The sequence below is a fragment of the Rhinopithecus bieti genome, unplaced genomic scaffold, assembly GCF_001698545.2.
Source record: "Rhinopithecus bieti isolate Rb0 unplaced genomic scaffold, ASM169854v2 scaffold_5613, whole genome shotgun sequence".
NCBI lineage: Eukaryota > Metazoa > Chordata > Mammalia > Primates > Cercopithecidae > Rhinopithecus > Rhinopithecus bieti.
Window position 1 is genome coordinate 525,739 of NW_016804845.1, and position 27,552 is coordinate 553,290.

Sequence of the window (27,552 nt, forward strand, 5' to 3'; positions counted from 1 at the left end):
AGAAATTATTTACTTTGTGCTGTCCTCTCAATCATCATTTATTGGTAGAAGATTTTGAAAATGATCCCTTATGAGAAAGTAGGGAATTTGTAAAACAAGTGATTCTATGGTCCAGAACAGTCTGCCATAAATGGATATTTCTCTGAAGACTCATGTTTTATTTTAAACATTTGTCAAATCTACTTTATAATAAATCCATGGTAGTTTTTGTTTGAAAAGGTGTCCAACATTAAGTAAAAATGACACTCCCAAAGGTGTTTATCCTCTGAGAAGCCAGCACCCAGCTCACATCCAGTTTATGAACAGCATTATGATGCTGCAGACCTACCCTGTCTCTACCCACCCTGCATCATATTTGCTGTAAAACTGTGAAGATAAATACTGAACCACATGATTTGTCTCAGGCATGTATGTGTACATGAGAGGGACAGAGTAGTCCTGAAACTTATGTGAATAAATTTTTTTTTTATTTTTACACCATAATCCAATTCTAGTTATCTTAATTGAATTTAAAACTTTTTCAATTGCATTAAATTTACAAAAAAGTTCTCCCTCATTATACTAAAGCATTTCCAGTCCTCAGATACTGAATGAGTAAAATCATTTTATTGGCTCTCTTTTAATTAACTCCTTCAAATGCACATTGTTTAAAAACTGACTAGGTCAAAAATAGTTACGCCTGCAGGTTGACCTACTCGGACTCTGCCAAACTCCTCCAAGTTCAACATAAATTGACGTTTTCAGAGTACAAAGTCAATGTTATGGAAACACTGCTCCTCCTTTTCCATGGGGCCAATCTGGGCAATTTTTTCATTAAAATTCTTCTTCTGCCTGTTTGCTGCGGGACTCCTTCAGCTGCTGTAGCCGCTCCATAGTTTCAGAAATGGTGCGTTCCCCGTGGACCTTATTGTCTCTCGTGCGGATATTAACAGTGCCACTGATTTTCTCTTTTTCACCAACAACTGAAACAAACACACAAAGCTTTGTCAGACTTAATCTAAGATATGGAAGGATTCACACTGAACATCTGAAAAGAAATGATCCTAGGATCCAAAAGCTACCCCATAGCTTCTGATACATTAAAAGGTGCAAGTGACCATGTATTAATATTTAAAAGAAACTCTTTGCAATATCTAAAACTACTGTGCTTATTGAGTCAATCTAGACAACTTAAAAAAATAATAAAACCCTAAACATCATGAATACCTTTTTCAAGTAATTCCACATGAGGAATTATCTTGAGAAAGTAATCAAACAGATGTATTTAAAATAATGTGTCTTCATCCTTGTTATAATAGCAAAATATTTTTTCACAAACATCCATGATTATTTAAGTGAAAAAAAAAAAAAACCAGTATGTATGCATGAGCCTATTTTATAGTTATTATGTATTAAAATATATAATAGAAAAAAATCAGGACTGGAAGAAACTAAATAAATTCTTGATTACAATTCACTTAAGTCTGTCTCAAGGTTTCAGTAGATTTTCCTGATGTCTGGCAAATTTTCTTTGGTAAGTTTCCATTCTTACCTAAAATGAAGTTATACTGTGCTAACTGTGCATTTCGGATCTTCTTATTCAATGTACAACCTGGATCCAGATCAATGTCTGCCATGAATTTGGCATCGTGGAATTGTTGCTGTACCTATTGTAACAGAGATACAGAATTTGTCAGATCTAAAATTAGAATTATATTTTGATGTTACATGATTTTACTGAACACAGGGATCAAGACTTCCTGGGTGAACTTCCAGGAATTTAAAGCTGGCAAAACTGTCTTAGATAATATGATTCACTGCCATTTTTCCCCCGCTTTTGAGAAAAAGGCCAGCTCCTCTTTATTACCTCAGGTCATGTGTATTAAGTAAACAATGTCTTCAGTATTCTTCCTTTCCAAAAAAGTAATACACTAGATTACATTTTATTAATTATACATCAACTAGATTAAACTTCCCATTAACCTGATAACCTATTAACATGACAAAAAGACCTAAATGATTTTATTTCACTATCATTTTCATATGAACCTCAGATTACAGATATGAAAAAGATCACATGATCAACACCTGAAAGAAATGATCTTCAACTGAATTTAACTTCTGAGTATCAGAAAGTTTATCAGGTTATCACAGGCATTAAGTCCCTTAACTTCAAAATAGAATAATATTTAATAGTCTAAAAGTAATTTAGATTAGAACAAAGTAACAACGAGTCTAAAAAAATGTTTCTGTTCAACCTGCTATGAGAGTTGGGCATTTTACATTCAAATCACCCCACACCTGGCAGAAAACTGTTTCTTTACAGTGGCCATTAACCCAAAGGAAGAACAGGAGAGTTGGAGGAAGCTGGTGTTCCTTCCTCATCTCTGCCATAGGGACAGTACCCTTGGGCTTTCACGAAAAGCCAGTGTGAGCAGTGACTGCCTATCATCTTTTTGTAGACACAGAAGTTATACTGTCGACTAGCAGAATTACCACCACAATTCCACCCAGACCACTTAGAAGAAGGGTCAGAGTTTCTGGAAATCCTGGTCAGAAAGCAGAAGGAATTTTTCCAGGAAAACATCTTAAGCACAGCTGAAGGTGAAACAGTTAACTATCATACTCTACTTAAGAATCACCCGTAAAACCAGCATTCTCCGGTTGACCTAGGTGACAAAATATTTCTTTCAATTTTTGATTGAAAAGGATTCTAAATGATCTACAACACATTCATTTCTCAAATGCGAGTTATGTGTAAACCAAGGGTTATTTATGTATGTCAAATGTTTATTTCTATAAGGTATACTTTTTGAAACAATCTAAGTGACTTTGCCTATACTGTGCACAAGCTTTAGCATATTAACTAGATTTTTAAGCCATAGTGATCACAAACCAATTAACCTGTTGAAATTTTGTAACACCCATTTCAGAAGGGTCGTTACAGAATTTTAGAATGCCAAGACAGGTCTACATCTTCAACTTATAACTACTTTAAAGCATAAAGCATCAGTTTTTTCATTTTTCTCAACACGGGTCCTGTGTGTGCATGTGAGATGGGCAATTCTGCAGTTGGGGAAGTGGCCTGATAATTACAGGGTGTTTAACATGTCTGCTCTACAGTTATTAGGTATCAGGAGTACTGCCCCGTCTTCTCTCCCCACAAATGAAAAACTTACCACATAATCTGGAATGTCACCTGACCCCCAAAGGGAAGTGGGGAAGTCAGTGATGTCTCCAGTTGAGAACTCAGTTAACCAATACAGAACTTTTTCCTACTGTGTGAGCTTTCACATACAAATAAGACAAAGTGCACTCAACCATGGAACATAACTTTGATTCTCATCATTTGTAACTAAAACTACTGTGTACAGTAACAGTAATAGGAATAGTCTGAATGGTTTATCTACTAGACGGTTTAGTGTTCACTTCATTTTTTTTTTTTTAAGAGATGGGGTCTCACTATGTTGCTCAGGCTGGAATGCAGTGGCTACTCACAAGCACAATCATCACACTCTGAACCCTCAAAGATCCTCCTGCCTCAAGCCCCCAAGTAGCTGGGACTACAGGTATGCATCTCCATGCTCAAGTTCATTTATTTCTTAAGGGTAATTAAGACCTGAGTGTGGTTTATTCTGATGGTATGGAGACAGGATAGTTTTGATGTTATAGTATTGTTCACTGATCAACTTTTAATAATTTGAAATTCCTTACTATGGAATTTTCACTACAGCAGAACAGATTGTTATATGCTTTAAAGTGAAGTTATGAATGGTTATACATTTGTTGGTTAAGTTTTTTGGGGGTAGGGACAAGACATTGGTCTGCTATGCTACTAACCTGGAAAAAAGTTTCAAACAGCTAAAGAAATTTACATTAAAATGAAGCAAAATTACTCTTTGAGTCAAAGAGCAGCTTCAACTGTATTTTGAACTGGAATTTACCTATCATACTGAAGTACCTGATATTTGCTAATTTGGTTTTCTAAAATACTAAATACTAAAATATACAAGCGTAACTGGGTATGGCGGCTCCTGCCTGTAGTCACTGCTACTTGGGAGGCCGAGGTGCAAGGACTGCGTGAGCCCAGGAGTTTGAGGTTACAGTGAGCCAGGCATTGTACCACTGCACTCCAGCTGGGGCAAGAGAGAGATCCCATCTCTTAAAACAAATACAATAAGATATACAAGTGTACCTAAAACACTATCCAAATATGTCTTCTGATTATGGAATCATGTAGAAAAGCACTACAGAAGAAACATAATCTATTCAGGCTTAACAAAGATTAAAAATAGTAACATTTCTCTACATCACAACAGCTTGATTCACCAAGAATAAAGGGCTTATGTGATCTGAAAAGCTTAACAGATATTAAGTTGAAAGAAAATTCACATCTAAGGCTTACCTTTTGGGCATATTCATCACAGGTTGGTCCCACTGGAACTACCATTACCTGGCGAGGGGACAGCCAAAAGGGCCTTTGAAAGAGAATAAAAATACTCAGTGTAGATGTGGGCACATTCACTAAACAGGGACAGCATATTTCTTAGTCTACTCTTAAGTATCTTTTCCTGGAATATGTAAGGACTACTTTTAAAACTTGGCTTAAAAAACCCCAAAATGAAAAAACCTATCCAATAAAGATTAAGGCGAGGAGATGCAGGAGAAGAAAACTACCCCTACATAAGGAAAGTCTGTAACTACGATTTGTCTTGCTAAGCGGATAGCAAAACCAGTTGAGGATAGGACTATGCCTCACACTTTAATACATCACAAAACACTGTGTATTGGCTGTGAGAGGGGGTATCAAATTATTTAATAACTGCATGTAGTGATTAATTGTTCGACTATTTTATTACTTATTCTTCATGGGGACACAGTGTCCTCAGTTTATTCAAAATCCATTTTGCACCACTCAGCAAATTGTAACTGATAATAACTGGTTATGGCATTTGGTAAAAATGAGAGTTTTCACTACTTATTAAAAAATAAGCCCATCCAATTCTTCCTTTGAAGCAATTCAAGTGTCAAATGCTTCTGATGCTGCAAACATCAGGCTAATGTTTCTCTCCATCATTCCTCTATTTTCAGTTGTTCTGTTATATCAGGCAAAAGGCTAAAGTAGGCACTAAATTCTACCCTAATCATGGACTTTTCCCCACCTACAACAAGTTTAGCAGAGCAATTAGCTGAGGACTCCCTTAATTCTTGAAGTACCTTATAGAGCATGTGTCTCACATTTTATCTGACTTTGAGAAATCTAAAGAGATTATCTTATATCATTGACCAGTATGAAAAACTGTTCTAATTTCTGAAGTAACCAAGTTCAAATAAAACTGAAATGACAGTAATGTAAGATTAAACCAATGTACATCATTCTACAAAAGTTTTAAATCAATATGATTAATATGGAAGGCTCTACACATGGGTGCTTTTATAACCCTGTGCTGCTTTCAAATGCATTGCGAGTCCAGAAAAAAACTGCTTAAGAAGTAAGATGAAAGTTATGTGGCCATGTATCTTGCCAACAAAAACGTAACCTCATAGAAACGAATCACAAGATGTTGATCAGTTGGGCATCTGTTTTAAAAAACGCTTGGCTATTAAAAGATGTCAAAATACTTGCTTGTTATGATTAGCAAGGCTGAACGAAAAAGCCATAAGCCTCCTCATTTATCTACGTAAAACCAGCAAAGCCATCTAAATCCCAAAACAAAGTCACCAGAAAAGCATCCAAAACAGTAAGTATACTTCTTAACAGAATACTAATTCCTAATTAGAAAGTATTACACAACATTCAAACAAACCAAGTTCTGGAATTAAAGTAATTACTACTAGCATAAAAAGTCTGTGTTTAGATTATGATTCCTTATTTTTTAGTGAACACTTGTCATTAGTTAGAAGCAACTGACTGCAATCATTCTCCCTTTCCATCTGATAATTAAATCAAAAAGTAGACATTTCTTGTAGCCAATTTATACTAATCAGAAAAAAGAAAAAAAAAAAAAGACAAAAATTACCATTTGCCCCCATAGTTTTCCGTGAGGATAGCAATCATTCTTTCCACTGACCCCAAGATGGCTCGATGAACAATCACTGGCCTTTTCTTATCATCACCATCATGGCTACAAAGAAAAAGAATTTGTTTTGCCTTATCATATATATATATTTTCCCCTATATATTCCTGGAGAACATTCAGAGCAGACACCAGAAACTCACCTTACATAAGTAAGATTAAACCTGATGGGCAACTGAAAATCCAGCTGGATGGTGGCACACTGGTGGTACCGCCCAATCGCATCTTTAATCTGTATGTCAATCTAAGAAGCAAAGACTGGGTTATTATAAAATGCCAGTGATACTAATGTGGAGTTCAATAGTTGGATTAGGGCTGATTTTTCTTTTTTTCCAACTTATTTCGAAGCCCTATCTTCTTCATCCACAAGTGAAAATCATATTATCCAAATATACTTCAGTGCTCACCTTTGGACCATAGAAAGCTCCGTCTCCAGAGTTTAATTCCCACTTTTCACCAAATTCATTCAGACTATTTTCAAGTTGCTGAGGATAAAGCAAAATGATTTTTTTTTTAATCGCAATTTCCCTTCCTCCAGCCTAATTTGAGACTAAAAATACAGTAATTACTTTCATAGATCAATATTCTCTGCTTTAGAATTTTGTCCACCTGAACATACGCTCACACCAACCCCTTTTTAAAGCTTATAGCTTGATAACTGAAAAAAGCCATTAAAACATTCAACCATTTCTAAAATACACAAAGAAAAAAACCAGCTTACTCAAACCTAGGAACCACTTCCAATTTCCTTTTATCCATTTAAAGAGGCTTGGCTTTCTTACATCTCGGAACAAGCCAATCTCAAACAGTATTCAAAAGCATGCTGAAAAAGACCACTTACTTTCTCAGCTTGATCCCATACTTCAATATCTCCCAGGAATTTTTCCGGGCGAGTAGAAAGGTTCAGTTTAAAAGAAAATCCAAATACGCTATATACCGTACGTAGAAAATCCAAACAACCTTTTATTTCATCTTCAATCTTTAAATTAAAAAAAAAAAAAAAAAGAAAAAAGAAACAGTAGTTATTTTCCTTGACTTTCTTGACACTTCTTTCAAAGTATTTTATTCCCCAGGGTTTCATACCTGCTCCATGGCACAGAATATGTGAGCATCGTCCTGCTGGAATCTTCGTACCCGGGTGAGTCCTGTGAGTGCTCCAGACAGCTCATTCCTATGAAGTACCCCAAAATCAGCTAGCCGCAGAGGCAGTTCTCGCCAGGACCTTGGCCGATGATCAAACATAAGGCTGAAGAGAAAAAGAAAAGTCCACGGACACTTAAGAATAAAACTGCTTGTGTAATGTTACATTTAATTACATGAAATGTTGTCAAAAAGCCACTGATTCTAGCTGTCCATCCAAGCAACATTTCTCAAATGCTGGGCTTCATACAGCAGTAAAAGCATTTGCATGAATAAAATAGCAAATAAGTTATAATTCAATGAACCACAGTGAGGAATAAAAAATGTATTCCAACAACTGAAGAATCTGGGAAAATTAAGAAGGAACTTAGTTGATGTCCTGGCCTATAATACAGCTTCTTCACAAAGATTCTTCTCTCACCTCCTCTGCCCTCCATGCCTGGCTAGTAGTTGCTGTGGACACTGAGTTACCTGTATCCACAGCTCTCCTGTGTCTTCCCTTAAGCTGTTCTTCACCCAACTTTCAAAGATAGAAAGTAGAGCGGCCTCATGACGAGGAACATTTTCCAGAATGCTGAGTCATTAGCAGGTTTTGACAGAACAAGTTTCTTTAAAAACAACAACACACTAGATAATTTGTTACACCCCCATATTCCATCTTCCTCTTTTATATTCTGCCTTGGTCATTGCTATGATCCCAGTACCATTACTGAATGCCCATAGATCTGGAGATCTGGCGGGACACAGTGGCTCATGCCTGTAATCCCAGAGTTTTGGGAGGCCAAAGTGGAAGGATAGCTTGAGGCCAGGAGTTTGAGACCAGGCTGAGCAACATAGCAAGACCTCATCTCTATAGAAAAAAAATTTTAAAAATTAGTTGGGCATGGTGGCATACGTCTGCAGTCCCAGCACTCCAGTTGGAAGACCTCTTAAAAAAAAAAAAACAGATCTGGGGATCTAATGAGGCACAGAAGATATAATACAACAATGATGTTGCCTTTAAATGCTCTTCTGATCACATAATTTGTTTTTAATGAAAATGTTGTTAAAGGAGAGAAGAACCCAGGATGAATTGTAGCATGTGAAAATCTTCAGTAGAAATTCAAAGCTGCCGAATACCAGTGTCCTGGGCAGTTCATGGGTTTCAAAGCAAACAGCTCCTTCTCCACCTCAAAGGAGAACATGTTCTCACTGTAGTGCTGCCAGTGACCCGAGGTCATCCAGAGTCGGCTGTTGAAAATGTTTGGGGTGACTACCTCCTGGAATCCTCTTTTCCTATATTCACTCTGATAGAAAATAAACAGAAACATGCGTAGGCAAATAAATGCTCATACTTCAAGTGGGAGTAAAAACTTAAAAGAGAGATTTTATACTCTCTCATGAGAAAGATGCACACATGCCATGATTGAGAAATCCCACTTCTAAGTATATACCGAAGAGAAAACTCTTGGCACATGTACATAAGGAGGCTTATAAAAGCAATGCTACTGCACATGGCTGATAATAAGGGACAATTATACATCAGCATCCATCAGAAAAGGGTTGAGCACATTGTGGTAGTTACATAACAAAATAATATGTAGCACATGAAAATAAACTGGATTTGTATGTCTATAAAAATAAATCACAAGACAGTCTGATACACAATAAGGCTTCCTATATGTAACACATACATACATAAATAATTTAAGGGTACACATACATGGGCTAGATGTAAATAACATGGACAAAAAGAATCCATGCCAACTTCAAAACAGTAGTTTCTTCTAGAAAGCTGGCATATGGTATACCAGTATATGGGTATATATAGCAGTATATGGAGGTATATGGATCAAAACTGGGTCCTAAAGAGAGGCTTTTTAAACAATTATTTTTTTTTTAATATTGTGAACAAAAAAAAAGCAAATATAGCTCAAAATGAATCTTCGTTAAATTTGGGTAGTAAGTACACAAGATATTGGATATACTATTCTCTATAAAGTTATACTTGAAACATTTCATAATTTACAAAGAAAAAAAGCAATGTAAAAACCGTTTTTTCAAAGAAAATAGAAATCAATGATCAAAGTCAAAGAGGGCACAGAGCTCCTGTGTCAAGGACCACAGGTGCCCCTTCAAGCTCACCAGCTTCCATATGTATATGGGCAAAATCAACTACTAGGGATGATTTATGAGGCCACAGACTTCTACTTTTACTTATTGTTTTATACATTTCTTCTCAAATAGAGATTATCTTTCTTTTTAGTAGACCTTATTTAATAAAAATGATCATATACCCTAAATCTAAAGAAGAAAGCAACAAATATGACTTACCCTAATGAATTCAATAAGTGCATTATAAATGTAGGCTCCCTTTGGCAGAAAAAAGCAACTTCCAGGGCTGAGTTCATGAAAGAAATATAGTTCTTGGTCCTGGGTAAAAGAAAAGCAAAAGAATGTTCATGTACGTCATGTATGTGTGTGTGTATATATACATGAATTACAGTGTTCTTGAGCTCAGAATATGGTCATGATGTCCCATATTTCAATCAGTGCCAACCCTGAATCAAAGAAACCATGTCAGTGTTTCTGGTGGTACAGAATTGCAGCTGATCTACAATTTGGCAGACGTGTAACACGTGCCCTGCTTGTTATATTCCTCAATCCAGTCAAGTTTCCCCAACAGTGGCAGTGAGGAAGGGTCCCTCAGTTCTCTATCCACCGCAGTACCTCTTATGGTTCTTAATTCCTTAAAGCTCCAAGATCTGGAAGTTTTTCTCATTTTATTTATTTATTTATTTTCTTAATAGGAGTGTCAGGAAGGAGACTGGGAAAAAGACACTGATAATGAAATAGATGCTGATAAAAGTTGGCTGACTTTGGGTCACAGTGAAAGAAACACACCCTCCTACCTCCTTGCCCAACATCCCCCTCACCAAGTCCCCAAAAGCCCTCAGGGAAGGGCCCACCAATCATTGCTGGCTGCCTCATGGCTGGAATGTCAGATAGTCAGGGGTGCAAGGCACTGGCTGCTAGCTTCAGCTCAAGCTTCATAACCTAACAGTCAAGGACCCCTGGCACAGAGAGCCTATTTTAGGGAGGAATGTTTTATCTAGCCTAACTTCCAGTTTAGAGGACATTCAGCAGTAACAGAGATGATGGGTAGAGGAAATGACAGCACAGGATCTGCGTGTGACACGCTGTGTTACCTTGGGCAACAAGTAGGTTAATCTTTGTGGGACTCTGTTCCACATTTTAAATGAGTCAGTGAGACTAGATGGTTTCCAAAGTCTAGTTCTCCCAGCTCTATGAGAAGCTGTTATACTTCTTTTACAGAAAACTGTAGATCATCAGCGTTTGTTCTGAATAAAAGTAGTTCAAATGCATTTTTGTGTGGTACTGAGATCACTCCAGGCAGATAATGTGGACAATCAGTAAGTAAGTATAGTTCGTACAGGACATAGCACCAGTTACTAAAAAGCTACAGCATCTCTTCAAAACAAGATTCCTAGTACTTCATACAGCTAAATTTCAAACTTCAAATGAAGTTGAAAAAAACTCAGTCTAGACACATCACTGTTCTTGAACATACCCTGCCAATTTTCCTATGATCTCGGTTTTTAGCTTCCTCTTGGAACTTCTCCCACTCTTTCAACATTTTAGGATCTGGGAATGAAATGCCATAAATTCTCTGCAGAGTCTCCATATCTGCTTTGCCTTCCCAGTATGTGGAAGAATTCTGAAAACAAGGATTAACCATGAAACAACATTCAAATTTGTAAACATCTCACTTATTTTAACTCCCAATTGCTTTGAGGCCTTGTTAGAGTAGTTACTCATTCTGCAGCACAAAGCTGGCTGTTTACTTCCCTCGAAAATGCCCGTCCCTCAATCTGCAGGTGGGTGCAGTGGCTCACGCCTATAATCCTAGCACTCTGTGAAGCAGAGGCAGGAGGATTGCTTGAGCCCAGGTGTTTGAGACCAGCCTCGGCAACACAGGGAGACCCTGTTCTTTGCAAAAAAAAAAAAAAAAAAGGAAAATTACCCAGGCATGGTGGTGTGCGCTTACGGTTACAGCTATTCAGGAGGCTGAGGCGGGAGGACCGCTTGAGCCTGGAGTGCAGTGGCATGATCTCCGCTCACTGCAACCTCATTTCCCAGGCTCAAGTGGTCCTCCACTCTGTCTTTTTGGGGTAACACAGTGAGACCCATTCTACACCCCAACACCCTTAAAACTGCCCACCCCTAGATACTTAACCACAATTCCACAAACATTACTTTGCCTGCAAAGGCATTTCTCACGAAATGATTGAGCAAAAATAGAAATGAGCCAATAAAAAAAATCTTGAAATGACTCAATTATTCTCTTGATTTAAAGTGCATTTTAATAACCTCCACAAAATGTTTATGAAGTAGTATAAAACTGGGTTCTGTTAAAAAGAACAACTTGGGAAATTATTAATTTAGACATACAAAGGGCAAAAGCACGTACTCCTAGTGAGTCTCAAAGCTTTTATAGAGCCAGGATGGCCTATGCTGTATGATGTTGTAAAACCTCCATCCCCTGGGCTTGCTCTGGTAATGACAGCAAGTCAGTCACCCCTTGAGGGATTTCAATTATAATAAACCTGATAGCATACAGCTCCCAGTTAATAGACAGCATGAGAAAACACCATCGTTTCATGTGCAGCAGAAAATGGTCAAGAGAAATCAGTGAAAGTTTAAACACATATCTATTCTAGACAGATGCATTCACATAGTCTTTAAAGTTACATTGCTTACTTTGTGTATTTTTAAAGCCTTAATTTTGCCCGTGTGTCTGACATGAGGACCCCGGCAGAGATCTATCAAAGGGCCACACCTAAACATAAAATGAAAGGAGTTTTAACAAACACAAAATGACATACATACCAGATACATTTAATGACATCTAATATTCTCACCTATAGACTGTGGTAGTTGGAGTATTCACCTTTTCATTCAATATCCGACATTTGAACTTGTTGTACTGAAAACAGGAAAAATCATTCTTTTAAAAGACTGTCCTTGAATTTTTACTTCTAAGTACTATGGATAAAATGTAGCACTGTATGAATATAAATGTTGATATTTCATGTTTTAAAAACATGTTGAAGGAATGGTTTGCTAGGGAAAAAAGTGAAATAAAATAATAAAATACTTAATGTTTTCTAAAGAACCAAATACGCTTCGGCTTAGTACACTGAACTCCAGTGCTGTCACTTCAACTAACATGAATAAATGATATTAATGGTGGGGGCCACACATTATGGTTCAATTTACCTTAAACATTGCCAGTAAAGTTTCTTTCTTAACTTCCAGTCTTTCAAAAGCTTGTTTTTCTTTAATGATCTTCTTACATAAAGACTCCAGAGAAGAGAAATCATTGCTGGACACACCCCTGAAGGAGAAGAAAGTATAGTCTTTTCATTCCATTTGAATCACACCATGGCTTCAAAAAATGTTTATTTAGAAAAAATATTTGGAATACTTCAAGGATTTTAATATTAAAAAATTAGACTATTGCATCATATCTTAGAATGCTAAACAAAACATTTTCATAAGTAATTTTACATTTTATATTTTCAGTGGCTTCTACCTTGGTCATCCATGGAGACCTTTCTCACTAGTGACCCCTTCCCACAACTCTATCACCAGGTTTTAAAGGAGAGGGGAGGACCAGTGTCCCTGAATTTCCCAAAACACCTTAGGACTCTACCTCCATCAATCTATAACAGAGGTCTCATTAAATCTTCTATTACTTCAAGTAAATTGCAACATTTCAAGTACTGATAATGAGCATACGTGATGAAGAAGCAGTGAAAGCTGTATCATTTCTCCTTTCCTGAGGACTCTAAAAATAACTTATGAATCCATAGTCACTGACTTCAGTTTTCTTTATCTAGTTGACAGCTTACCCTTCCTCGAGGTACATGTCATAATAGAATCCATTTTCTATTGGCGGACCATAGCATAAACATCCACCATAGACTCTTTCCATGGCTTCACCCATTATGTGAGCACTGGAGTGCCAATACACCTGAAAATTTAAAGAAAAATGGCATGGTCTGAGTCTTGGCGTACAAGTTGTCAATTAATGTAGTTGTCTGAAAGAGACATAATATTTATTACAAGTAAACCCAATATATAAAATCCTAAATTTCTAAATCTGTAAACTACCGTGTGTTTCTATCCATAGCCAAAGTAATTCAAAAGGCTTCCAATTACTAAAGTGTATTTTTATTTTGGAAATCATCTGGTTTAGCTGTTTTCAAACAAATTAAACTGAACTTGCCATCACTAATTAAACAGCATTGATTTTGCTCTCTGAAAACAACTGCTCTCACAACGTGACTATCTCATTGACTGCAATGGCCCAGGTTCTATTGAGTCAATGTGCCCAAAGCACCATGTCTCAGACACTGTGATCTGGTCTTTAGCTGGCTATGGAACATCACTTAGAAATTACACATTGTTACTGGCCCAAAACCCGACCCCACAACACAACGACAAAACATAAGGACAAACATCTGTACACTGAAAACAAATGGCAGTACTTGGTTTTAAAGTAATCACTGGGATGCGTCAGAATACACCCAAAGCAATGTTTTCAAGATTTAGTATTAAGGTACCAAAGTGACATTAAAAAATTCTCATAAGAAACTTGAGGACTCCAAAATACATTTGAAAACCACTAATCCACATACATAAGTGAACAATCATCACTAAAACAAAATACTTTGTTTCTCCTTATATGATACACAGCCATGAAGAATTAAAAAGAAAATCTTGTCATCAAATGCAGGTTGACTTTTATAGTGTTATCCAGCAGCTTTGCATCTTAAGACGAAAAAGATACAGAAAAAAATACAGAAATTGTCCAATAAAGGGAGTGCTTTGAAGTAAGGTTCAAATTTATTTGTCAAATGTACGTATCTTGCTAAAATGTTCATAGTTTAGAGGCCAGGCGCAGTGGCTCACACCTATAATCCCAGCACTTTGGGAGGCTGAGGTGGGCAGATTACTTGAGGTCAGGAGTTCGAGACCAGCCTGGCCAACACGGTGAAACCCCATCTTTAGTAAAAATACAAAAATTAGCCAAGCGTGATCGCGTGCTCCTATAATCCCAGCTACTCGGGAGGCTGAGGCAGGAGAATCACTTGAACCTGGGCAGCAGAGGTTGCTGTGAGCCGAGAGCACACCACTGCACTCCAGTCTGGGTGACAGAGCGAGACTCCATCATAAAAAAAAAAAAATTAAAACAAAATAAAATAGTGTTCACAGTTTAGAAAACAATTTTTACTTGTTTAATCAATGTTTAATAAAATTCCCAAAACATTTTCCCTATTGAAGTGTCTAGTAATGAAAAGACTTATTCAGCTTCACCTCTTTATTTTCTAAGGCAAGCACTTTTATTATGTTCCCTAAATGAAGGACAAAATGAAGATTTCAAATATGACAATGAGACAGCAATAACTGTTTGCCACCCAATCGCAGCAGGACTGAACTGATGCAAACATGAATCTGCATCCTAAAATTCAATGAATACTAAATCAGCAACTTACTGCCTGAGCCTCCTCATCCTCAAACTTGAGAAGCTCCAAGGTACAATCTTCTTCCAGAGGGCGGTCCAGGTCCCACACAACATTATTTACTTTAGCAATAACGGTGCTGTCGGCCAGGCCTTGACTTAAAAGAAAAAAAATGTCCACACATATATAAGAACACAAGAATCTAATTTGAAAACAGGAAAATAAACACTATTTTTATTACGTATTGATTCTTTTATTGATGTATCTCTATTTTCTGAAATATAATAATAAAAACAACAAACTCCAAAAATGTACCTAAGAATGTAACTGGAATATCCTGAAAATGCAGAACATTATCATTTGACAGTGAATGCCTCTTGTTTAAGCAGATATGGCAACTATGGTAAATAAGCATGATCAATTGCCAATGGTTTGATTAATCTTAATTTCTCCAACAAATAAGTTTTTTTTTTTTTTTTTTAATTTTTTAGAGACAGGGTCTTACTATGTTTCCCAGGCTGGCCTCCTGGCCTCAAGCAATCCTCCAACATCAGCCTCCAGAGTAGCTGGGACAAGTGGCACCAGTCACCACACCCAGCTTTCTCTTAATACACCCACCTTTCTCTTTCTACAAAGGTAAGCTATTTAGACTCCAAAGAGGGGGGCAAAAAAGGGCCTACTAAATAACTTCTCTGTTCCTCTTCTTGCTTAAAATGTACACCAGATCCTTTCTTTGACAGACAATGCTAACCTCAGAATAAATTCTGCAAATGCCTAAGATGATAATATTTATAATATAGAGGTAAAATGAAAGATTATTTAATAAACTTTTCATAATGTGAGTAAAAATATTACACACCCAATATACAATATCAAACATAAAAGTATCAAATGATGAAATATCAGAGCACACACAGAATGTAAAAGCCACAGGAGTTCTGAGGAGGCAAAGCAGCACAGGACAGAGTCATCTGGAAAGGCATTGAGGATAAAGCACTCACAGGAAGAAAGTGGGGGGGTCCATGGCATTCCAGATGAGGGAATGGCCACAGATGCAAGCAGAGGTGCAAGTGAAGAAATGTTTATGCAGGAAGCTGTGTGACTAGAGCAGAGTTGAGTAAGGTGAGCCAGATTATACATCTAAATGCACAGCTAGAGAAATAATAGTCGATAACAGCCTGGACATCTCAACGACGGTAGGCAATACTCTACATTGTGAAGAAAAAGTATACACCTTTTACACTGTAAATCTCAAAGAAACCTACCACTAGAAGGCTTTAAGCTAGCTGGGCTTGCTGTGCTGGTGGTTCTCTATGTATAAGGGTTTACAACCAAATGTATACAACTTCTCCTATTTAAGGATCAAGAAAGAAGAAACAAACAGAAGGTAAACAACAAACCCCTTTCTATTTTCAATACTCCTACTAACTTGACCATAGGTTATAGACAATGTTTTCTTTCCTCCTGAGATCAGATGGAGCCAATAAAATAAATACATGCATTTCACAAAACATAACATGAATTTGGCAGACAGAAATGTATTTCATCATATTGGTATAAAATAGTTTTCAGGAGATTAAAGAACTGATAAAAAGGTTACTCATATTCTCTAGATTCTTTGGGAAGAACATGACTTTTATCTTACGATCCAAAATGGAGCCCCAAGATTCTAAGAATAGAGTTACTTTGAAAATGTAGATTACAGATGGGGCCATACTGGATCATGTCAATTTTTCAAAGAAGGGTAAAATAATCTGTAAGATTTGCAACAAAATGGCCGGGTGCGGTGGCTCACGCCTGTAATCCCAGCGATTTGCGAGGCCGAGGCAGGCAGATCACGAGGTCAGGAGATCGAGACCATCCTGGCTAACACAGTGAAACCCCGTCTCTACTAAAAATACAAAAAATTAGCCAGGCGTGGTGGCAGGCGCTTGTAGTCCCAGCAACTCGGGAGGCTGAGGCAGGAGAATGGCATGAACCCAGGAGACGGAGCTTGCAGTGAGCCGAGATTGTGCCGCTGCACTCCAGACTGGGCAACAGAGCAAGACTCCATCTCAAAAAAAAAAAAAGGATTTATAACAAAACAAAACTTCAAAGAAAAACCTTTTGATGCAAATGGAACATGTCTTTTTTGTCCTTCCCTTTCATATTCACCACTAATTATCTGAATCTTTAAATAGCCTGTTATCAATGTTATAATTTTTCACAGAACAAAAAGTTATTCTGGACTTTTGTAAAAATTTCCTAAGTATTCTCAGTGCAGATCAGTGACTTAACTCCAGAGCTAAAGCCCATCAATGTTTTATGTAATTCGACCTTTTTTTTTTCCCCTCCACGATGGAGTCTCTCGCTCTGTCACCAAGGCTGGAGTACAGTGGCTCAATCTCCATTCACTGCAACCTCCACCTCCCCGGTTCAAGCTATCCTCCCACCTCAGCCTCCAAGTAGTTGGAACTACAGGTGTGCGCCAACATGCCTGGCTAATTTTTGTATTTTCAGTAGAGACAGGGTTTCACCATGTTGGCCAGGCTGGTCTTGAACTCCCAACCTCAGGTGATCTGCCTGCCTCGGCCTCCCAAAGTGCTGGGATTACAGCTGTGAGCCAATGTGCCCAGCTATGTAATTCAATTTAGAATTTTATAGTTCTTGAAAAATATTTTTCAACTGAAGACTTGATAAATTACAACATAATCTAGATCAACGTTGTAGAAGGTAGGGGAAAAGGTTCCCAGACTAACAGAAGCCCAAATTTTAATGACACAGCTACAATCTCATTGTGTGACAACAGAAGAATCTCTTAATCAACCTGACCTTCAAAATTATCTCTAAAATGAAAGCTTTAACTGATACTTAAAGGTCTATCCAGTTCTCTGTGCTCTCACATAGAAACTTGCATGGTATCACAACTGTTTACTTCCTTTGGAGTACGGTAGAAGTACTTGTAGGTAGAAGCCCTTGTCAAATGAATGGAAATACTTTGTTCACTTTGTAAAAAGTACTAACCAATGTCGGTGGTACAGTAGAGGCTCATGGCTCATAGGCCTAACTGGTTCTGCTTCTACTAGTTGTATAATAGGCTTACCAAGAATCAGCCACGCTGGTTCCCCAAACTGTTTTTGTGCTTGTTCTTTTACGTGTTTGGTTCAATAATACAAAATTGATGACAATCAACCATATGACAATTCATGTGGTGAGATCAAAGGGTTCATTTCAATACATAACAATTATAAATAAACTTAAAAATACATAATTATAAAATAATACAATGAAGGAATTATGGTTTCTATGAAAACCAAGTTGAATGTTTGAGAAGGCTTGATAAATCCAAGTCACACACACAAAAATATTGTCAAGTTAGGTGTGACTTTACAACTACATGAAAATCTGCAAGGATTCTGCGCTCAGACCACTTCTCAAATGTGTTAAGATAATGTAAGAACTCTAATTAGCACTCGCTATCCCCCAAAGCTTTGCCATATATATATATATTCACTGTTTTTATATATATATATAAAGTTAGCAAATACATATATAGTCACATATTTAAAGTTGAAGTGTTTTAAGACCAAGATTGGCAAGCTTTTTCTGTAAAAGGTCACACAAATATTTTACACTTTGCAGGCCAAACATGGTTTCTGCTGCATATTCTTTTTAGTTGTTTTATTTTTTCCAACTATTAAAAAATGTAAGAATCATTTTTATTTTTGGCTTTTAGGATGTACACAAACAGGTTATGACCATAGTTTCCCAATATCTGGCTTAAGACATATATATATGTTTTACCAATTATTATTTTGATAAACTGACTAATTACTGATCCCAATCATATCAGATTAAGAAAACTTCTCCCCTATTACAAAACATGCATCTAATTCTCACTTAATTGAAATAACTTCTTCCCACCCGAATAAAAGTTTTAAGACTAGGAATAGTCCTTCGTTCACAGTACACTTTTTTCATGTGTCATATAAAGTTTCTTAACCTTTCCATGTGAGATTATCTAGCTTCATTTTTAACTTCAAAACCAAGGCATTTAAGTCAAAATAGGTAAATACCGTCTACTCAGTTTTGTAACATTTATAATCATAGTAAGACTAAAAATATACAATGTCCCATAAGACCAAAGTGAACTCTTTCAGAAATTAACTTTGAATTTTGACTACATAGCTCTGTATCATTTTGATTTTTAAAAATCCCAAGTAGGCCAAATTAAACAGATTAAAACACTGAATAGTAACATAAAATATTATAAGAATAAAACATGGCAGGATAATAAAATGAAGTTTAGTTAGGCCACAAACTATAGAATGTCATGATGGGTGTAGCTTATACCTAATTCCACAGGCAATTTGATATGGTGTAGTTTTCCAAGATTCCGCATCAACCTGTTTACCATCAGGCAAAGTGACTTTAATTGGCTTGCTATCTTTTTCTGCCTTTTCTGCCAGAAGGGAATCATGTTCTGCTTTTAGTATATTATACATCTCAAGACGTGTGTAAATATATTCAGGCCAAGGATTCAACTGTAAGACAACAAATCAGGAAATAAATAATCAGTAAATATTGTTTTCCTATTTAGAAATGGGAAAGAAATAATAAAAATACAGAAACCCACGACAATTGATTCAACGTAGTAAATAAACACACTGCCAAAATCACCCGGCATTACCTCAATTTGGTCCTAAATGAAGGTAAAAGAAGGAATTAAATGCCCTATTCTTTCTCTTTTTTTTTTTTCCAGACGAAGTCTCACTCTTGTCTGGAGTGCAAGGGCGTGATCTTGGCTCACTGCAACTTCCGCCTCCTGGGTTCAAGCGATTCTCCTGCCTCAGCCTCCCGAGTAGCTGGGATTATAGGAGTATCTGGGATTACAGGAGCGTGGTACCACGCCCAGCTAATTTTTGTATTTTTAGTAGAGACGGGGTTTCACCATGTTGGCCAGGCTGGTCTCGAACTCCTAACCTCAGGTGATCTGCCTGCCTCAGCCTCCCAAAGTGCTAGAATTACAGGCATACGCCACCATCCTGGCCTAAATGCCCTAGTGTTATGCTGACTTGACAATTACCATTTTGCTATTATTTACAGCAAGTGGTCTTTTCTCTTTTAAGATGCCTTCTTAAGATCTTTTCTAACAAAATTATTTTACAAATAGAGCTATAAACAATTCTGGAAATAAAAACAATAAACTGCCTTTTCCATTTGTTTCAATCATGTCCAGGTGATGGTCTGTGTAGCTGGTCGGCCTATATGTCCACTCACAACCAATCACAAATGTATTTGACTTAAGGTCTCTCCTTCAAGGAAAGTATTTACTGAATTCAAAGATGCCATGATCACCCTGGAATATGTAATTAGCAAATATAATAAAATAGCATATTACTACTTTCTCTAGTAGATAAAATTAACAAAGATATTTTATATAAAACACCCATCTAGGTTTCTAAAGGTTTGGCAAAGAAAGAAAAAGAGACAGCAATCAAAGAGCTGACTTCCTCTACTGTCGGAGACTCTATAATTTATGGAACATTTCAAAAAGGCAGTGAATCTGTGGTAACAAAACAGTCGAACTAACATCTACAGCATTTATCATCTTCAAATTACAAGAACATTAACACTGTATACAACAGTGAAGAGGAGATTGCTTAATTTTGCCATGACTTTCTATCTTCAAATGAATTTCAATCTATCAAATACAAAATGACTTACTGCAATACAGATTTTAACATTTGTTCAATGTTGATAATGCTACCAAAACGTCTCCATATATATCAACACACAATTTGAAAGGAGTACAAGCTAATATCTAATCCTTAAGAAACTGACCAAGCTCATTCTTGTAATCCTAGCACTTAGGGAGGCCAAGGCAGATGGATCACTTGAGGCCAGGACTTCAAGACCACCCTGGCCAACACGGCAAAATCTCTACTAAAAATAAAAAATTAGCCAGGTGTGGTGGCGCAACCTGTAGTCCCAGCTACTTGTGGGGATGAGGCGTAAGAATCATTTGAACCTGGGAGGTGGAGATTGAAGTGAGCCAAGATCGGGCCACTGCACTCCAGCCTGGACAACAGAGTGAGACCCTGTCTTAAACAAAATGAAACAGAACAAAACTGACTGGAGATAATAGAAAATAACATCAAATGAAAAAGATTCATTGTCTGCCCAGTAATTCCTTCCCTCCCTCCTTCCTTCCTTTCTTTAACGACAGGGTTTCACTATGTTGCCTAGGCTGGCTGGAGTGCAGTGACAATTCACAGGCACATTCACAGTGCATTTCAGGTCCAAACTCCTGGGCTCCCAGTGATCCTCCCACTCAGTCTCAAGTGGTTGGCTCCCACCACTGTACCAGGCCTTAATATCCTTGTAATTCCCACCCACAGCGGTCCCTCCCTTTCTTTAGTCATTCAGTTGTTCTTTGGGAGCTTTTCATCAAATTATCACAACGGTCCATAATCTTCAATGGTGAAGAATCCATGAATTAACTAAAAGCTCAGAGCCTGTCATTCTACAACGATAATCTGAATCCCTCAGACTAATGCACAGTACCTGCTTCCATCCACTCTAAAGCATCATTATAAACCTCCCCACCAGCACTACCCTCTGTATCTTAACTGCAGTTTATCATCATAGCCACTTGGCATGTCCCAATTAGAATTTCGTGTCAAAATTTCTTCAACATTCATTCAACAGATACCCTCTGTGTCAGGCTCTGTGACTGCAGAGATGAATAAAACCTGCATGTTGCCCTTGGAGGGGAAGGCGAAGGTCTTGGACAGTTCACGGTACACTCTTTTTTCCAGACCAATGGTTAAACATAAATAATCACATGTCCCACTTAAAATTATCTGTTCAGAAGAGTCTTCTAATTATATTCTTTGTCTTATTTCCAGGTCAATTCTCAAGCTGTGATGGAACAGCATGTATGCTTGTATTGAAAGTATAAAAAAGAAATTAGGGAACATATGCATTTTTCCATTTGCTTGCAAATTTTAAAATTCACAATCAACAATTTTCTTCACAATTACAGTGGGGTAAAATGGTCGGGAGACTGATCAACTGATCAACCGTAAGAGAAATGGTTAGGTAAGGTTCTAAGCAACACTACACTTGATCATCTATAAACTTACCCTAAAGTAAATGATGGCACTATACATTTAGTAATTGCAGCATTTGTAAAGGTGGCTCTTAAAAGCCAGCTTATTGTGCTATCTAAAAAGGCTGTTCCTTTGTGCTTCTTCCTTCTGATAGCTTTCTAGAGAGTCTCCAATAAAACAGCTCTAATGACTAAAGCGAAAAGTGAAGCACAGTTCACAGCAGTAAAAATATAGTAGAAAGACAAGCTTAACTGCCTCTAAAAGCAAAATACTCAGGAACCAGGTTGATTCAGGGTTGGCTTTTGATATGCCAGTTCCTTTCGGTGTGAGCCTGGGGAAGTGAAAGCATTTTCTCCAGACTTGAGAGGCCTTAAGGGGAATCTGTCCTGGCTTAGAAGCCAACCCTAGGGCAGGTCCAGATGGAAAGGGCAAGGAGGCAGTCACAAAACTGGCTTTCTTTGGTTTTTGTTGTATTCAGTGTAAGCCCAAACACCAAGCCTCTATTCCCTTAACATCTCATGTAATGAAATAATCAGAGAGCTAGCATCACGTCTGGTAACTGAATAATTACCAGTCTCCTCTTCAACTTTTGTTCTCTGATTTTTATATTCAACCCCACAATCAGATCACCTTATACAATCATACGCCAGTTGCTTCCTTTTACAGTAACAAAAGACTGAAAGTCTTTTTTCCCCTCTCAGATTATCCTTTCCTAATTCTTCTTCCTGATTTTTCCAACCAGTACCATCTTATAACACCATGTAAACCATTAGAATCCTTACACATTCAGAAAGTCTCAGAAAGTTCCCTGTGATTTGCCAACCTTTGATAACAGAGCCCTCTGCGATGATAACTTTTACCTCAGCTCGACCTCCATCTCCAGATCCTTCTTTGTTCTTCTTTTTGCCTCCTTCCTTTCGCTTCTCTTCACCAGCACCAATCTAAATAAGCAAAAACGTTTTATATTTTAATCTAATGTGACACCTCCACCCTGCGATGCCCCAGCAAAAGTGTTGAGAATGTTATTTTAGTATTTGTTATTGAATTCTTAAAAAATGGAAATCTGATATTGAAAGACTGAACAATTTCATCACTGGCAAAGACAGGTTAACAACTACAATAAAGATGAGTCTTCAAAAAGTAAGAAGGAGTTACTAACGATGTTTTAACTCCTCAAATTTCATTTATTTTATTTTAACTATACCCGTGAGTCTCGCTTCAGGTTTACTTGGACCACATACCAAACATATGGCCACAGGGAAGCATTCAGTTGACTCAATAAGCATATTTCCAGGAAAAACAAACAAACAAACAAACCAACTGAATACAAAGTATGCCCATGAATTCCACCAGTGCTACCAAAAGCCATGGAAGAAGCAAATATAAGGCCCAATCCCTACCATGTGTAAACCTAGTCTCTCCAGGGAAAGTAAGGCATACATGTGTGAGAAACTCCCGGAAAAGAAAAGAACACAGTAGCAGTGCTACGATTAGACGTCAAACAAGCTAGGACTAGTGTAAGAACTTTAAAGGATGGAATGCATTTCAACAGGTGGATTTTGAGAATAGAGGCAATGTGTCCTACGTGTACACATAAACTTGTTGTCAGAAACATTAAAATTTAAAGAGAGAAAAAATGACTAAACCAGGCTGATTAATGAAGGATTGTTTTAGAAAGTAATACAAGGTAAGACAGACTAATGTTCACAGAAGAACTAAAAGTTACCGGAAGGAATACAGGCTTCAATTAGAAGTAAGTGAAGTCATACAAAGTTTTAAAGTAATAAATCCTGTGCCAGGAATGTAGAGGGGGGGATTCTATTTAGTTTGCATGCTTGTGACCTTTAGTTTTTTAAAGTTTTAAGATACAATCCATATACCATACAATTTACCCATGTAAAGTATACAATTCAATGGTTTTTAGGTATTCACTGTTGTGCAACTATCACTACCATCAATTGTAGAGTATTTTTATCACCCTCAAAAAGAAACCTTGTACCCATTAGCAGTTCACTCCCTGTTGCCTTCAACTCCAGACCCTGGCAACCATTAATCTAGTTTCTGTTTCTATGGATTTGCCTATTCTAGGAATTTCATATAAATAGAATCACACATTATGTGGTCTTTTGTGACAGGCTTCTTTTAGTTAGCATAATAATTTCAAGATCATCAGGTTGTAACATGTATCAATACTTGTCATTGTACCTTTTTATTATCAAATAATATTGCATTGCTTATTTATCCATTTATCAGTTGATGGACATTTTGGTCATTGTCTTTTAAATCCTATAAAACGTGTTACTTGTATAATTTAAAAAAAAACCTAGTTTTAAAATATGACTCCTAATTTCATGCTGAGCTAAAATTCCCCCCTACCCCAGGAGTCTGGATTTAATAAACTTTGAAGGTTCATTTAGATTCAACAGATCCTTTGTCATACCGTAGAAGTGAGGTAACTAATCAAGTATACTGGGTAAAAAGAAAATTGCAGGTGTGTGCAGGTTTAAAGTGGAAAGATAATAAAATAAGTTTTATATTTCTGATAAGATTATTTGGGTTTTGACCATTTGCCAAATGAATAGGGGTAGTGACAGAGAGAGAGAGACAATCATCACAAAGTTTTTCTGGTTCTAAATACAGCTCCGTTTTATAAACAAGAACATTGGCTCAAAGAAGCAACTTGCCCACCTGTATCATTAAGTAGTAGAGGTGGGACATTACGACAGGTCTCTCTGGAACCCTGAGGCCTATCACCTCTTTTCTACATCACTGGGAAGAGAGTGGGCAATTGTTCTCTATTTCCCTGAGTATATATGTTATGTACATCTACATACAAGTAATCTAAAATTTCAACCCCTAAGTTGGGAAACAGAACTGGATTGTTAACAGAAGCTACAGAATTACCTTTCTCAGGAATGATCTGTCCCTGACTCACTCAGAACAGCACAGGGGTTATTAGTATTTGCTATAGGATACTGGGTTTGAGAAAGGGGAAAAGAAAGGGATACTTGGTTTGAGCAAGTTACTGTTCCTATGCCTGCTTTCTCATCTGTATAACGGAGATAATAATAGAACCCAGTTCATAGCGTTATTAAGAAGACTGAATGAGGCCAGGAGCGGTGGCTCAGGCCTGTAATCCCAGCACTTTGGGAGGTCGAGGCGGGCAGATCATGAGGTCAGGAGATCGAGACCATCCTGGCTAACACGGTGAAACCCCGTCTCTACCAAAAATACAAAAAAAAAAAAAAAAAATTAGTAGGGCATGGTGGCGGGGGCCTGTAGTCCCAGCTACTAGGGAGGCTGAGGCAGGAGAATGGCGTGAACCCGGGAGGCGGAGCTTGCAGTGAGCCCAGATGGCACGACTGCACTCCAGCCTGGGCGACAGGGAAAAAACAAAACAAAACAAAACAAAAGACTGAATGAGTTAATTCACGGAATACATTAATACAGTACCAAACCCATACTTAGTACTCAAAATAAATATTAACTATTGTATAACTATTACAGGAAGGAAAAAGTATATATTTGTTAACCATACATATCACGTCCAATTAAGAATAGTACAGGAAAATATTTATGGACAGGGAAAGTTGTTGACCACATCCTATTAAGCAAAAAAAAAAAGTTACAGAACAGTAAAAATACCATTTTATGTGAAAAAAAATCTATGTATTGTCACCATTTATCATCTAGAATTAAATTTACTTAGTTTAGAATGTGCCCATATGCAGTTTCTCCATTCAATTCCGAGTAGACAACCAAGAAAAAATTTTGGCTTTTAAGTGACTTGTCTTGTCACAGACTTGGGATAGAGGCTCCCTTAGCTCAAGATGTCACCACTTCTCACTTGGACTATTACAACAGTTTTCTGCATGTGGCCTCACCTTCTACCCCGATGCCAGCGTGACTTTTACAAATTCAATCTTCCCGCTTAAGATCCTTCATGTATAGAACACAAGTATCAAACATCCTTGTTGCCTAAGATCTTTCTGACTGCTGTTCCTTTAACCCTTCTGGCATATCTCTTGCAAACAACCCGAAAGACAATTCACCTGCGTGCCCCTTTTCACTGCCTTCCCTACCTTTATGTGGGAAGCCCCGTCCTGCCTGTTTTCCTGGTGAAATCATTCTTCCAAACTCAATTCGAAAGAGCCCTCCTAAGCTTCCTCTTCTGTAATACCACACGGCTGATCACAAAGCACTAGGGCTGTTTTCCTGTCTCTTACACATCAGCCTGTGAGGCCCTCAAAGTCGGGGAACTGGGCCCTATTCATCTTCCCACCTGCACCGCCCAGCTCAGTGCCGGGCAAAATGTATACTTAACCACCCAAACTTGGACAAGTTGGGGTCAGATCTCAGGGACTCGGTTTTCCTTTCCTCAAAATGGAGCTCTTTACCCCCGCAGGATCTTAGGAGACGGATTAAATAAGGCTCTGCAATGTGTTTCCCGCTTACAGTAAGCCATAAACCCAAGTTTGGAAGCCCCAAGCCTAAGATTCTGATACTGTCTCCGCGTCTAACTATTGTAGATGTGAGGCTCTGAACAAGTCGCTCAATCAAGGTCTGTTTCCTCATCTGTAAAGAGAATGGATCCAGAGATGAACTGCAAGGCCCCACCCTAATTTATGAATGAACGGTTCCCAAAGGGGGTTCCGACTTTCCATGAGTCCCACCGTCCCCCACTCCTCCGACCCACGCGGTACCGGCCGCTTCCTGCTTCCTGCTCCCTGCCCCCGCCGCGAGGGTAGCGTCTGCAGCCACGAGAGTCCCAAGCTGGTCTCTGGGTCCCACCAGGTCTGCTCACCGGCTTCTCCTCGCCTCCCATCTTCCCTGAAGGACTGCTGGCCTTCTCCTCAAACATCGGCGAACGACGAAGCGATCAGAAAACCCGAAAGCGATGGCCTAGCGAAGAGCAAAGAGGCGGGTCGGAGGTGGGCTAGCGCCCGGGAACACTGCGCTTGCGCCACTTGGCCTCGGCTGGACCAGCTGATGCAATCGAAAGGCGCCCTAACCCCGCCCCCAACTTGCGGCGGAACGGGCAGCCAATGGATAACGGGGGAAGACGGGCCCTCCCTCCTCTAAGCCAATGGGAAATCCTTTTGGATGACAGAGCCCGTCTAGGAAATCAGGTTGTGGCGGGTGAGGAGGAGCAACTGCAGAAGCTACAAGCCTACTCTCCGCTGACCTTGGTCTGGACGCTTTCCAGTGTCAAGTCCCCAATGCGCGTGCGCTTTCTTCCCTTCTGACTTTATGTCCCACAATCATGGACCTTCCCGGACACCGTAGATAATAAGTCAGTCTTGGCCTAAACTTCCGGGAAGTTTTCGGCGACCTGGATACCATCGTCGACGCTGGAACAAATTCAGGGATGGAGTCCAGGGTTTCCTGCGGTTTCGGCGCTTCCTGACCTGGCGCGACTGCCGACTTCTCGGCACTACCCAGGTCTCTGGCTCCCTGTCTGTAGTGGTGAATCGAGCCTTCCTCATGGCAGTCCAGACTCCCCAAGCCCCGAGTCCTAGTGATCGGGGACAACCCCTTCCTTGAACATTCTTCACTGCTAGCCGCTGCTGATCTGTACTGCCTGGAGGAGCATTTCTATAGCGCCCGCAAAAATACAATAAAGCTCACCCAAGGAAATAACCATGGATTCTCACTCCTAGGTGTCAGTGTTTGGAATCGACTGGGCTTTTAAAATTTATGTTAGTAGGCAATTTAAAACAATTACTTATTTGA

At 38.3% G+C, this 27,552-nt stretch overlaps 1 protein-coding gene across 2 annotated transcripts; it reads right to left on the reverse strand.

Annotated features, from left to right (window-relative positions):
• Window positions 1-445: 445 nt before the first annotated feature.
• Window positions 446-27,450, reverse strand: TARS1 (threonyl-tRNA synthetase 1). Of its 2 annotated transcripts, none has more exons than XM_017870705.1 (19): window positions 26,624-27,450; window positions 22,680-22,760; window positions 19,058-19,248; window positions 14,759-14,882; window positions 13,112-13,233; window positions 12,477-12,594; window positions 12,119-12,183; window positions 11,958-12,036; window positions 10,768-10,914; window positions 9,510-9,608; window positions 8,316-8,482; window positions 7,140-7,302; window positions 6,898-7,035; window positions 6,464-6,541; window positions 6,200-6,300; window positions 6,000-6,104; window positions 4,385-4,457; window positions 1,532-1,646; window positions 446-962 (listed from the first exon to the last, which is right to left on the reverse strand). In XM_017870705.1, exons 1-19 carry the CDS (start codon window positions 26,678-26,680, stop codon window positions 814-816), a joined length of 2,172 nt encoding a protein of 723 aa, XP_017726194.1. In that variant the 5' UTR covers window positions 26,681-27,450; the 3' UTR covers window positions 446-813. The 2 variants fall into 2 exon arrangements, with proteins under 2 accessions (XP_017726194.1, XP_017726195.1); XM_017870706.1 differs by lacking the exon at window positions 26,624-27,450 and adding an exon at window positions 26,523-26,541.
• Window positions 27,451-27,552: the final 102 nt, after the last annotated feature.

Bases quoted from the DNA above. Each gene is read 5' to 3' on its own strand.
- TARS1 (XM_017870705.1), bottom strand. From the start codon at position 26,680: ATGTTTGAGGAGAAGGCCAGCAGTCCTTCAGGGAAGATGGGAGGCGAG. The intron at 7,303-8,315 runs GTATTCGGCAGC...TTTTCTCTTCAG, and splicing joins ATGAACTGCCCAGGACACTG to CCTTATGTTTGATCATCGGC. The intron at 1,647-4,384 runs GTAAGCCTTAGA...CTGTTACAATAG, and splicing joins GTGATGAATATGCCCAAAAG to GTACAGCAACAATTCCACGA.